General features: G+C 33.1%; 2 protein-coding genes across 7 annotated transcripts in view; one reads left to right on the top strand and one right to left on the bottom strand.

Moving 5' to 3' along the window:
* Positions 1-15,041, bottom strand: part of LOC127719129 (A disintegrin and metalloproteinase with thrombospondin motifs 16-like) — a 154,575-nt gene that overhangs the window by 82,891 nt on the left and 56,643 nt on the right. The window lies entirely within an intron of this gene.
* The window catches only part of LOC127718382 (hemicentin-1-like), a 52,563-nt gene that overhangs the window by 19,854 nt on the left and 17,668 nt on the right, over positions 1-15,041 (top strand). For 3 of the 6 annotated variants that reach the window (XM_052224364.1, XM_052224365.1, XM_052224366.1), the window contains exons 7-11: positions 2,598-2,897; positions 6,933-7,232; positions 8,627-8,926; positions 10,316-10,630; positions 14,552-14,851. In XM_052224364.1, coding sequence (XP_052080324.1) covers positions 2,598-2,897; positions 6,933-7,232; positions 8,627-8,926; positions 10,316-10,630; positions 14,552-14,851 — 1,515 coding nt within the window. The remainder of the gene's footprint in view (positions 1-2,597; positions 2,898-6,932; positions 7,233-8,626; positions 8,927-10,315; positions 10,631-14,551; positions 14,852-15,041) is intronic. The other 3 variants (XM_052224369.1, XM_052224368.1, XM_052224370.1) reach the window with 3 other exon arrangements.

The following is a 15,041-nucleotide window of genomic DNA, read 5'->3' on the forward strand; positions in this document are numbered from 1 at the left end:
GCGCTAATACTACATTTTCTTATATCTATTGACTTATACAATCCATTTCTCTTTTTACTAGTTTGTTGTGTTAACAAAGGATAAACAGTGATATCTTTTATGTCTTTCACCATGAACAAAAGAGAAAAATCGACGAAAGACAGACAACACAAACGGCTAAAAGACAAAAAATGGAAAGACAAATTCCAGTTCATCAAGCTGTAGATTGAAAACTAAAGCTTAAGCAACACATACCCCACTTAACTCATGAGTGATGCGGCGTTCAAAAAGGATCACAAGTTCCTTTTTCCTCTTAGGGGCATCTGTAACGTGAATATTTCAATTATAAATGAATATAACAATCGCAATTAAATTTACGTACAGTGTAAATGACAAAGAAAAGTAAGACATTGCTGTTGTCGTTTGTATGTTATATATTTTTCATTACGATCAACTGAATCAAAGTCGATAAAGTTTCTGAGACGGCTTCTTCTTTAACAATTAAACCTCTTTCTTCAAAAGCTATGTCGTAAAAAGATTAAAATGATATATTGTCTTACTAGCTGTTATCCGATGCTTGTGGTCAAGCATTGTTTTGCTGATATTTAGAGTAGTTATGTATATATATATATATTTTCGTTTATATTTTTTCGTTTGGGCTTGTATTATATTTGCCTTCGGGTTTATATGATCCGTTCATCCTATTCCGACTCTTCAAAATGCAAGAGTCTATCCTAAATTGAGGTAAATTATATGGCCTTCCAAATACCGTTTCGATTCCTAACATCACCGAAGAGACATTAATTGTCGAAATCCGGATATGGTGTACTAATTTTTGCACCTTTTGTTTGAGGTATACCATCTTTTCCGCAAGTTTATTGTTTTCTGTTTGGTATTAAATTAATAATTAAGATCCATTTTGTTACATCGGGTGATCCGTTTATTTGGCAATCGCTAATGGCAGTGAGCAGGGTTTTAAGAACATTCGTTGTTCGACCTGCTAGTCAAATGCGTTTTGTTTAATGTAGTTTTGATGTAATAAATGGATCTCCCACATCTTCTTATATCTACTTAATGTTGAATTTAATACTAAACAGAAAACAATAAAACTTGCGGAAAAGATGATATACCGCAAACAAAATGTGCAAATTTTTTTGTACACCATATCCGGATTTGGACAAATAATGTCTCTTTAGTGATGTTAGGAATCGAAACGGTATTTCGAAAGCCCAACAATTAACATCAATTTAGGATAGACTCTTGAATTTTGAGGAGTCACAATAGGATGAACGGATCATATAAACCCTAAGGCAAATATAATACAAGCTAAAACGAAATAATATAAACAAGTCTAAATTGAAAGCAACGTAAAAACCTATGATTGCGTTGGATAAAAACCGCAATTTTTATACGTGTGTATGCAAAACAAATGTCTTTTTAGAGGAGTCTAAATACAGCACAAACAACATTTTCCAATAGACCAAAAAAGTGAAAAAGTATATTTTAACAAAACACATTTGACTAACAGGTCGAACAACAAATGTTCTTAAACCCTGCTGACTGCCATTGGCGATTGCCAAATAAACGGATCACCGATGTAATAAATGGATCTTAATTTCAAATTTAATACTAAAAAGAAAACAATAAACTTGCGGAAAAGATGATATACCGCAAACAAAAGGTGCAAAGGTTTTTGTACACCATATCCGGATTTCGACAAATAATGTCTCTTTAGTGATGTTAGGAATCGAAACGGTATTTGGAAAGCCCAACAATTAACCTCAATTTAGGATAGACTCTTGAACTTGAGGAGTCAAAATAGGATGAACGGATCATATAAGCCCTAAGGCAAATATAATACAAGCTAAAACGAAATAATATAAACAAGTCTAAATTGAAACCAACGTTAAAACCTATGATTGCGTTGGATAAAAACCGCAATTTTTATACATGTGCATGCAAAACAAATGTCTTGTTAGAGGAGTCCAAATACAGCACAAACAACATTTTCCAATAGACCAAAAAAGTGAAAAAGTTTATTTTAACAAAACGCATTTGACTAACAGGTCGAACAACAAATGTTTTTAAACCCTGCTGAATGCCATTGGCGATTGCCAAATAACGGATCACCGATGTAATAAATGGATCTTAATTTTAAATTCGAAACGGTATTTGGAAAGCCCAACAATTTAATAGGATGAACGGATCATATAATCCCTAAGGCAAAAATAATTCAAGCCCAAACGAAAAATTATAAACAAGTCTAAATTGAAACAACGTTCATAAATATAAATATAGCTATGGCAACCTGACAGTCTTAAGTAATGTGTAATGCTACAACTGCATTTCTGAATTTTAAAAGGTGTAAATGCTATACCTCTTGTACAGTGTTTAGCACCTAAACATGCTAAAGAACATATGCATGTACGCAACAGTAACAAGTGGCAAAGATAGTAAAGAATGAAACTGGCAAAAGTGTGTATGACAACAAGCACGTGAGCTGCACGATATATCATACACATAGAAGTCAAATTATGTGCGAGGGATAATAAAAACGTCTTCTAAGTATGGATCAGTAGATAAGTACTATGTTATCTCTTTTGTATGTTTTTCTACAGATATTCCAATTGTTACAATTAAACATGATGTATATAACAGAACGTATGGATACAATGTGACTCTAGAATGCATGATCGATTCTTATCCAAACCATACCAATGTATACTGGCAACATATATATAATGAAACAGTTTTAAATATAACATCCGATAGTCCTGGTGTGTATGGCTCAACGGTGACAAACCCGTCATTGACTATTTTGCAGGTTAGTTCGGAAGAATCCGGACAATACATATGCTTTGCTGTAAATATTGTTGGAACTGGAAAGAGTGTACCAACCACTTTGACCGTTTTAGGAGGTATGAATTTAAATTATTCTAATAGAAACGAAAAGTTTGAGAAACGTTTAAAAAGGTCAATTTTACACTAGTCATTTTTAGGGCCCTTTAAAGCTTGCTGTTCGGTGTGAGCCAATGCTCCGTGTTGATGGCCGTACTTTGATCTATAATGGTTAACTTTTACAAATTGTGACTTGGATGGAGAGTTGTCTCATTGGCGCTAATACCACTTTTTCTAATATCTATAAACTTATACAATCCATTTCTGTTTTAACTGGTTTGTTGTGTTAACGAAGGATAAACAGTGATATTTTTTATATCTTTCACCATGAACAAAAGAGAAAAGTCGACGAAAGACAGACAACACAAACGGCCAAAAGACAAAGAATGGAAAGAAAAATTCCAGTTCATCAAGCTGTAGATTGAAAACTAAAGGTTAAGCAACACACATCCCACTTAACTCATGAGTGTTGCCGCGTTCAAAAAGAATCACCAGTTCCTTTTCCCCTCAGGGGTATCTGTAACGTGAATATTTCAATTATAAATGAATATAACAATCGCAATAAATTTTACGTACAGTGTAAATGACAAAGAAAAGTAAGACATTGCTGTTGTCGTTTGTATGTTATATATTTTTCATTACGGTCAACTGAATAAAAGTCGATAAAATTTCTGAGACGGCTTATCTTTAACAATTAAACGTCTTTGTTCAAAAGCTATGTCGTAAAAAGATTAAAATAATATATTGCCTTACTAGTTGTTATCCGATGCTTGTGGTAAATTTCTAGAAATGGTTATGTATCAGTCATCTAATAAATCAGATATTACTGTAAACCCTTTTGGATCCTTTATTCCACGTACATGTTATCACTGTTCACATTTCTCATTGAACTGTTCAAAGACAAGACATAATCTATATGTCATACCATGTATATATATATATATATATATATATAACATTATTGTGCTGATATTTAGAGTAGTTATGTATATATATATATATATATATATTTTATTTAACGCAATCATAGGTTTGAGCGTTGTTTTAAATTTAGACTTGTTTATATTTTTTCATTTGGGCTTGTATTATATTTTCCTTTGGGTTTATATGGTCCGTTCATCCTATTTTGACTTTTCAAAATTCAAGAGTCTATCCTTAATTGAGGTAAATTATATGGCCTTCTAAATTCCGTTTCAATTCCTATCATCACTGAAGAGACATTACTTGTTGAAATCCGGATAGGGTGTACAAATTTTTGCACCTCATGTTTGCGGTATACCATCTTTTCCGTAAGTTTTTTGTTTTCTGTTTGGTATAATATTAAAGATTAAGATTCATTTTGTTACATCTAGTGATCCGTTTATTTGGCAATCGCTAATAGCAGTCAGCAGGTTTTAAAAACTTCCGTTGTTCGACCTGCTAGTCAAATGCGTTTTGTTAAAAAATACTCTTTCACTGTTATGGTCTTTTTGACACTGTTGTTTGTGCTGTATTTAGACCCCTCTTCCAAGAAATTTGTTTTGCATGCACACGTTTAAAAATTGGGGTTTTTAACTAACGCAATCATAGGTTTGAACGTTGTTTTCAATTTGGACGGATTTTTTACCAAACGAGGTTATAAGAAATGGGACATAGATAAGGTATTTGCACGTGCTAACAATAACAGCCGCAATGAGCTATTACAATACAAACAGAACAGGCGCAGCAAAATAGTTTCATTTGTTTTAACATACAATCCCGCCTATACTAACCTTTCACGTTTGATCCATACCAATTGGCAAACTATTGCCAAGCACTCTAAATTATCCAAGATCTCTCCAAAACCTCCTGTCTTAGCTTTTCGGAGATCAGCAAGTCTGAAAGACTTATTTGTGAGAGCTGATGTCTCCTTTAATAAAAGCTGTTCATCTGCAGGGTGATGCAAGTCGTGTGGTAACAGACGATGTCTGACTTTCCAACAAATACTGAATACTCAAACATTTACTTGCCACTCCACCCGGTCTGTGTACACTATATTTTGCAATGTAACTTGCAAAACCCAGAATGTTGTATACCTTCTTCATTGTCGATGTGGCATGCAGTATGTTGGTGAGACAGAACAGCCATTCAACAAACGCATGAATGGTCATCGAAGTGACTACACCTGCAAGCCCGACCTCCCCGTGAGTCGTCATTTCAGATCACCTGGGCACGCCCAAGCTGATCTCAAAAACCTTACCATCAATATCATAGGCCACAACGAGTGTTGGTCAAGGGCCGACAGACTTGTTCGGGAAAGGTTTGGATAAGAAAGCTTTGGACAGTTTCTCCAGGAGGCATAAATGAAAAAAACATAGAATGTGTCACTCATTTTCCCTACCATCACTTGTTTCCAGTAACTCAGGCTTCCGTTTTGGACTCTTACAGGTTTAAGAAATTTATTCCTCCTTCCAAACATCAATATTAAAAAAAAACAAGCGTATTGATTAAGGATAATTTGTACAGCAGATTTTTATTCCAGTTTGACTACCACATGTCAAGATAAGATTCATTTTACATCTTACTGTTGAAGGATATAAGTTATCCGAAATATCTAAAATTTGTTCTTGATTTAATTATTTTTTGGTGATGTTGTACCCTTATTAGACTTGTTATATATTATATTTTGTAGTGTACTGTATCATAATGTTATGATCCATCGCCCCGTAAGATTTATCGTTGGCTATTATTCAGTCATTATATATATATATATATATATATATATATATATATAAGTCTGAAAATTACACCCAACAGTGTTAGAATTAGACTTTTATGCTGACAAATTTTTGTCCCTCAACGGGATTCGAACTCACACCTTTGATACACTACAGCACCAATCGCTTAGCCTCATGTCCAGCGCTCTAGACCACACGACCACATCCGCTATATAAAATATAACTTCAATAGTCGTAGTGTTACCTTGTCACGTAAGGCGAATCTAGAGATAGACATAAGACATGTGTTTTAAGCGTGTGAAGATGTTATATTATTATTTAATACACATATAAAATATATATATATAAGTGCCTATAAATAGCAGCACATGACATACAAATCTATGGGAGTGTGGATTAATCAGTACAGAGATTAATTCAATTACACAAATAAAATTATAGATTACCTAACAATGTAATTTTAACACACTATTTAGTATGTAAATATAAGAAGAGAAAAATTTTTGGATCCACCAACTCCACACTTTAGAACCTGATGGTCTTAACGAAAAAGATGAGAAAAGATACAGGAAAGATAAAAAATAATTTAGTACACAGCATCGTCCTTTTTATCCTGTAATATTGGCCAATGGACGTTGCTAACTTCAACTACCAATTTTGTAAAAATCTTGAACTTCATCCAAATTATGTATTATTTTCAAGGCAGCTAAATTCAAGTGCAACATATACATTGAGCTGCAAAAGTTTCTTATCATCTACATCCGATTTCACCTGGATAGATGCACGCTTGATAAAGCTAGTTAGTCTAGCGAAATATTGCGTTTATTTTCATCATTTTGTAAATATTTTAAACATTCTTATATTTACATACTAATTAGTGTGTTAAAATTACATTGTTAGGCAATCTATATATATATATATATATATACTATGGTAGCCAGAATAGTCTAACGTAATGAGTAATGCTATCAATGCACTTTTGGTTTTTTATGATGTATTTGGTACACCTCCTGCATAGTGTCCAGCTTCTCTTAATAAAATCCATGTATGCATCAGTAACAAAAGAGGGACGAAAGATACCAGAGGGACAGTCAAACTCATGGATCGAAAACAAACTGACAACGTCATGGCCAAAAATAAAAAGACAAACAGACAAATAATAGTACAGATGACACAACATAGAAAACTAAAGACAGTCATAGATAGCAAATAATTGAAAACTTGCAACCTTCTGTATGACAACAATTAGAAATAAAATCATTTCGCAGGGATAATTAAAATGTCTACTAAGTATGGACCAGTAGACAAACTGTGTGTAATATCTATACTTAAACTGCCTTTTGTATGTTTTTCCTACAGATATTCCAATTGTTACAATTGAAAATGCAGTATATAACAGAACATATGGAAACAATGTGACTTTAAAATGCATGATCGATTCTTCTCCATACCACACCCATGTTTACTGGCAACATATATTTAATGAAACAGTATCAAATATAACATCCGATAGTCCCGGTGTGTATGGCTCAACGGTGACAGACCCGTCATTGACTTTATTGCAGGTTTCTTGGAATGAATCCGGACAATACATATGCTTTGCCGTTAATATTGTTGGAAATGGAAAGAGCGAATCAACTGTTTTGATCGTGTTGGGAGGTAAGAGTTTAGATTATTTTATAGAAACGACAAATAGTTGAAAAACGTTTGAAAAGGTTATTTTGATGTCATCCTAAATCAAGGGTACCCTGGTTGTGGAAGCCACATACATGGAAGTAAAAAAATTTAATTCGAATATACACCAACTTGATTTAATGCACGATGAACCAAACATTTAGTAAGAACCGATTAAGTCTTTGTCTCAACATAACATTCGATTCATAATTGAAAATCCACTGTTGAAAGCAGATTTTTTGTAGTGTCTACCCTATATGTGTTTACATGTTATACAGATACTAGGCAATTTTGATTCAAATATAACACCTGTGCATACTGAAAATTCAGTGTTGACCTATACATTTCATTTTTGTTTTTACTGGGTTGTTGTGTTAACAAGGGATAAACAGTGATATTTTTTATGTCTTTCACCATGAACAAAAGAGAAAAGTCGACGAAAGACAGACAACACAAACGACTAAAAGATAAAGAATCGAAAGACAAAATCCAGTTCATCAAGCTGTAGACTGAAAACTAAAGGTTAAGCAACATGAAACCCACTAAACACATGAATGATGCGGCGTTCCAGAAGGATAACCAGTTCGTTTTCTCTCAGGGCATCTGTTACATGAATAATTCAACTATAATTGAATATACGATTTGCAATTAATAAGTCATACAGTGTGAATGACAGAGAGGTCGCAATTTAGGCAACGAGAAGTGAGACATAACTGTTGTCGTTTGTATGTTCTATATTTTTCATTACGGTCAACTGAATAAAAGTCGGTAAAGTTTCTGAGACGGCTTCTTCTTTAACATTTAAACCTCTTTGTTCAAAAGCTATGTCGTAAAAAGATTAATATGATATATTGCCTTACTAGTTGTCATCCGCTGCTTGTGGTCAATTTCTAGAAATGATTTTGTATCAGTCATCTAATAAATCAGACATTACTGTATACCCTTTGGGATCCTTTATTCCAATTACATGTTATCACTGTTCACATTTCTCATTGAATAGTTTAAAGACAGGACATAATCTAAATGTCATACCATGTATATAAATATAGCAATGGTAGCCAGAATACAGTCTAACGTATTGAGTAATGATATCAATGCATTTTTGATTTTTGAGGTGGATATGTTACACATCCTGCACAGTGTCCAGATTCTCAAAATTATATCCATGTATGCTTAAGTAACAACAGTTATAGATAGCAAAGAAGTGAAAACTAGCAAAATTCTGTATGATAACAAATACTAAAGCTGCACGATATTTCATACAATTAGAAATGAAATTATTTTGGAGGGATAATAGAAACGTCTACTAAGTAGGGATCAGTAGATAAATAGTGTGTTTTTCCTCTACATAAACTATCTTTTGCATTTTTTTTCTACAGATATTCCAATTGTTACAATTACAAACGCAGTATATAACAGAACGTATGGAGACAACGTGACTTTAGAATGCAAGATCGATTCTTCTCCAAACCACTCTCATGTATACTGGCAACATATATATAATGAAACAGTATTCAATGTAACATCCGATAGTCCCTTTGTGTATGGCGCTACGGTGACAAACCCATCATTGACTCTACTGCAGCTTTCTTCAGAAGAGTCCGGACACTACATATGCTTTGCTGTTAATATTGTTGGAACTGGAAAGAGCGAACCAACCACTTTGACCATATTAGGGGGTATGTATTTATATTTTTTTCATAGAAACGACTTTAAGTTTGAATGTCGTTTGAAAATATCATTTTGATGCCATCATAAATCAAGGATACAAAGGTCAGTCAAAGTCACATAAATGGAAGGAAAAACAATCAGAATCATATAAACACCAAATGAAGTCAAACGAAGTTTATCGACATACTAATTTCTTTCTCTCAAGTTCAAATCTGTTTTTAAGTAAAAATCCAGTTTTTACTGTGGATTTGTGATAGCTTATACACTATATATTCACATCTTATACAGATAATAGACAATTGGAGATTGACATATAACACACTTGTGTGATTTAAATGTAATGTTCACTTATAAAAGTGTGCGTTTATAGATTTAGAAAGTTTTCAAAAAAGGTTTCAACTCCCTCGAGCAAACGTTGTCTGAGATGAATTTTGCTATTATTTATGCCCTTTTTGTTCATATTACTCTTCAACTGGCTTTGGTCTTGTACATCTTTGGCTTTCAAATATTCGGCTTTTGGCGTTACGGATAAGGTAAAATTCATAAAAGCACTTAGGACGCATGCAATTTATAAAGTGTTGTTTTCATATCTTATACATATTATTTCTGTTTTTGCTGGTTTGTTTTCTTGAAAAAGTATGCAATATAAAATGTTTTGTGTCTATCAAAAGTGACGAAGTACAGACGACACTAATGGGCAAAAGAAATAAGACGAAAAAACAAAGTCCTATTCTCAAAGCTGTAGATATAACCCTCCCTCCCCTAAATAAAACCATGAGTGAAGTGCTGGTTTTCGGAAGGTTAACCCGTTACTTTCCCCTAAGTTGCACTTTTACTGTGCGTAGTTCAAGTTTACACCAAGTTCGGAGTTGTAGTTAGTTAGTTAGTAATTAGAAGGAGGTCGAAATATAGGCTACGACAAGTGATCGTTTTTGTCGTGGTCGTTTTGTGTTAAAGGTAAGACATTCAAATTTGTAAAAAATTTTAAAAGATAACTTCAATTTTAACCAATAAGAACTCTTTGTTAAATAGCTCTGTTGTAAGCAGCTATCATTATTAAAAAGTCATTATATGACACGCAGTTTCTATGGTATTTTATTAACTGGGAGCTTACTGTCTGCTAGAAAGAAATTAAACGTTTGAAATCGAATAATGGAAATGATAAATCGTATTATTAATATTATTAATTCTCATCGAATCTTTGTAGTCAATTTCTAGATATGATTATGTATCTGTCATTATATAAATCAGCTATCACTTTATAAATGTTGTGAGCTTTTATTTCAATGGAAGAAATGCACAAGTATCAAACTGAATTTTTCAAGAGTTGAAACTGCTGTTCAAAATTTGAAGTCGGCGCTGGCATGTTTTACCACTATTTTCTTTTTAAATTATAGAACAGAAAGATCTTGTAGTTAATGTTGAAAAAGACCGATATATTGTGATGTATGGAAGGTCACTCACATTGGAATGTTCAGTCCATACAGCTAGACAGAGTCCTCCAGTTCGTGAGATATATTGGCAGTACAATAATAATGGCGTACTAACTACGATTGTTAAAGATACAGACGGGATATCCGGGAGTTCCATCGAAGTTCCATCACTGACTATTTTGGATGTGACAACATCTGAATCTGGAATTTACATCTGTTTCGCTAAAACTAATAACGGAACGGGACAGAGTAGACCAATAAATGTTACTGTTATAGGAGGTTTATTTTCTATTTAATACTTTTTTGTTTTAGCGCATCTTTTCAGTTTTTGGGGGGTTTCCAATGATCTTATATTTCTCATTTACTTGTGCTTTCCAACCATTTCGGGTCCAGCGCTACTGAGGAGTATTATGTAGACGAAATGCGCGTCTGACGATAAAAATTATAAGCCTGGTATCTATGATGATTATTTGCAGTCATTGTGTCGATGCTGGCGAACGTTTCTGCCTCTAGAGTAGCACCAACCCAGAAGTAAGCACTTCTCTCTTGATATGAAATATCGATGATTAGTTCAATTTCAGTCTATTTTCGGTTTACAAAATGTTGAATTGTTCGACACATTAAGATTGAGCACTCCTCAGGCATAGTTCATCTAAGTCGTATTTGGCATAACTTTTCGGTTTTATTCTTATTTTCAATGTTCATCAATTCCATGTATGTTTTGGCAGTTCAGCTGTTTGAATCAAGCGCCACTGATGCGTCTTATATAAGACGAAATCCGGGTCTCGTGTAAGAAATGATGAGCCCGGTATATTTGAAGATTATTTGTTCTGATATTTGTTTTTTTATTGTGGTCTTTTGTGTTGCAGTTTTCTGTTTGCATTGTGGCATTCAAATTTTGATTTTGTTTTTAATGAAATACATTCGCATGAGACTTTTCATTTGCTGTTCATTTTAGTTAGGTGGGGAGTTTCAGTTTTGCTTTGTTGGGTATGTTGATAATGATACACATCAGGCACAACAGTGACTCATTTTTATACATGAAACTTTTTCTTAGAAATGTAGTTTTTAATACAGAATCGATGAACGAAAATTTATATACTGTTTGGGTACTGTCCATAAAAAGAAACATAAATGATTTTTACGAGACTGCAAATTAAGACGGCAGTGTGTCTATCAATAATTATTGTTATTTAAAATGCAATTTTGGTGTCTCAAACTTGTGTCACACAGGTTGATTTCTTGGAATTTTGAAGAGTTAAAAAATATATACAAATTCCACCACTGCAACAAGTGTGTTACGATATTTATCCAATCGAGACAAATATTTCAATATTTAAAGCCGAGGCTAACCGATCGCGAGCTTTTTAAATAATTTTAATTTAACTGTTGAAAGTAGAGAACATCGTAATACACGAGTTATAACTGCAGTTACGTATATCCAAACAATGTTTCTAGGAAGTTTTTCTTTTGTCGATTTTGTAATAATTATACATTATTCTTCGGTATTTCGTGTCATTTTTAACGTATTACTAAATTTGAAATTGAAATACTTACGGATTTTTTCATAGTTCAACCGCTGAAATGAGAAATCAGCCGTCCAAAAAAGCCATGATATGGGTAACTGAAGAAGATAAATTGTGGTTGATATACGCAATTGGAAATATTGAATTCCGTTACTGATTTTATCCTAAACAATTGTCAGTCTCGTTCGAAATTAAATGAGAGTCTGGTTATCGCGATCGTTATATAAATTTTTCTTGAAAGTCTTTACAACTATTGTGTGAAAATATATCGATCAGGCTACCAAATCTGTATTTCTATAGCCAGCAGCATGACTAGTGAGCTAGAGGAAGGATCTTTGGTAAATAATTTCAGATAATAGAAATACGCTTTTAATAGATAGAAGTAGGTCTAAAAATATGAAATGGGTGGCAACCAAGAAACACATACCGCTAATAAAGAAAAAAAGTAAAATAACAAAAATTACGAAATCCACTGAAAATTCAAAACGGAAAGTACCTTATCAAATGGAAAAATCAAAAACTGAAACAAATCTGTCATATTCCTGACTTGGTACAGGCATTTCCTTGTGTAGAAAATGGTGGATTAAACCTGGTTTTATAGCTATCTAAACTTCTCAAATGTATGACAGTTGTATAAAATTCCATTATATTGACAACAATGTGTGAACAAAACAAACAGACATAATAGGTAAAAATGTCAAAAATGTAGGTACAGCAGTTAACATTGTGTTATAATCTTAATCACAATAAAATAAACAAATATGTCAACAAAGAAAAACAAAATGGCATATAGACAAAGCACATAAGCAAAAATGAAATCAAGAATACAAAAAATCACCTTAGCACAGGAACGCAATTGAGGGATGTATAAGTCCCGAGCCACGCCATAAAGATATTACCAAAACTGGACTAAACAGTAAAGGTTAATAATTTACAAAGACAAATAAATAACACTGTAACACGTAATTAAGATGATAAACAACGTCAGTACCTAGAAGCTATATTTCAAGACCATCATGTATTATTTGTAAAGTTGGTACGGAATATTAATCAACAAGGTCTTAGTATCTTCCGATTAACTTTTTAAAAATAAGGACGAGACGTTCTTTAATATAACTCTGGTTCATCAACATTCTGCTAAGACACTGGCTACGTTTTATGAAGTCTGAGTAGCAGCTGCAAGCTCTTGAATACCGAATGAGTTGGGAAATGTAAATCCCATATGCAGGTGAAGTTGGTATATTGCACAGTTTGTTCCTATAGGAATGCCGACAATTTTTTAAAAAAAATTCTACCTCCAAATTTAACAAATATGTTTTCAATAAGAAACTCAAGCATGCTGATCATTTTTTCCTGTGTAGCATGTATTACTTTTTTGTTCACTATTAATAAAATATGCTGTATGGTATCCCAAAGTAATAAATTCATAGCGTATGCTACCATTTGTATATTGAAAAGCATTAAGGATTATTTCTTTTAGACGATTTTTAATTTCACATGAAAACTGGTGGAATACAGGGTTGAAAAATCAAAAGTTTTGATATAATTATTTCAGAGAAAGATCGAGATTTAAAATTATCTAGAATTTCTTTAGAGTTTTTTAGAATCCACATATGGTTAATATCACTACGCGATCAAACAGTTTCACAGTATTTCTGGTGACACTTTCACTAGTTTTTCAACTTATGATTTCGACGTTTTATCAGAGACCTGATTGTTTTGACCCATTCTGACAAAGTGTCCAATTAAACTTCTTATAGTTTTGCCCATGCTCTGGCGTAGTCCCTAATGGACACGATGATCCACGGATGTGCTGAGACCAATTAAAGGCATGTAAAATATGTAGATCGTATATATCAGATTTCACGGTTATCCTTTTGATTGCATTTGGATAGTTAGCTTGCTCACTTGCAAGTTCTTGAATTGGTATTTTTCATATGTAATGATGATATTGTGTGCATACATTTTTCCGTTTCCGATAATTTCTAACCTTTTGACGACTTTTTGACAGTTCTATTTCCGAAAAAATGCCCGTCCGATCTATTAAATCGAGGATAATGAATGACGGAGAAACAACAAAACTCATCAGTTACGGATATCCTTTTCTTACCGCTTCTTACAGTTACGGATATCAGTCTTTATAGTTACCCATATCATCGCGTTTTTTCGAATGACTGATTTCTCCATTTAGCGGATTAATTCTGAAAACAACCGTTATAATTTCAGTTTCAAATTTAGTAATACGTTAAACAAAAACATGAAATACCAAACAATAATGAATAATTATTACAAAATCGACAAAAGAAATACTTCCTAGAAACATCGTCCGCCATCTTTGGATATACGTAACTGCAGTTACGGATATCACATTTACCCCAATGAGTAATAGTGGTGGAATCTATCATGTTTCTTTATGATTTTATCCTTCCTTTTCAAAAATTTGCAGAAAATTGTGTTCTTTATATGTGACGTCATCAGGCATGGTCGCCTTTTTCATGACGTCACAGTAGGAAATTCAAAAGAAACCAAGAAACTTTGACGTCATAATTAAGTTTCGACCAATCATTTGCCGAGAACAGTTATTTCACTAATGAGGAGAACAGTTTTTTTTTCACAACCAGTTTGGAAACGTGAAACAAATTAAAAAAATAGAAAAACCACATTTCTATTGCAGATGAGCCAATTGTAAACGTAGGAGATACAATTTCTTCAACCAGGTATGGTGAAAATATAACATTATTCTGTAATATAACTGCTAACCCAAAAGTGACACATGTTTACTGGGAGAAAGAAGTAAATGGTACTAAAAACGTCCTAAATAGTTGGACAGTCGGAATCCGGGGCGCTTCTGTAGAAACTCCATCGTTGACTATAATGAAAAGCACTACAGCAGATGCAGGAAATTACAAATGCGTAGCCACAAATGATGTTGGAACAGGAAACAGTGAAACTATTAGTTTAAAAGTGATTGGTAGTAAGTAATAGAAATTGATAAATGTTGTACTTTTATCATATCTGGTTTTCTAGAATAATGAAGAACAATTGTTAAGTAAAATTTTTCTGTGATTTATGTACAATGTACAAGTTTAATTCAAAGCCAATAAATACTGCAAACAATAGATGCAAAACATCCATTGAGTGAATGTTAAACCAACTACCAATAG

Source organism: Mytilus californianus, unplaced genomic scaffold (assembly GCF_021869535.1).
Source record: "Mytilus californianus isolate M0D057914Y unplaced genomic scaffold, xbMytCali1.0.p SCAF_10, whole genome shotgun sequence".
In the NCBI taxonomy this organism is placed as follows: domain Eukaryota; kingdom Metazoa; phylum Mollusca; class Bivalvia; order Mytilida; family Mytilidae; genus Mytilus; species Mytilus californianus.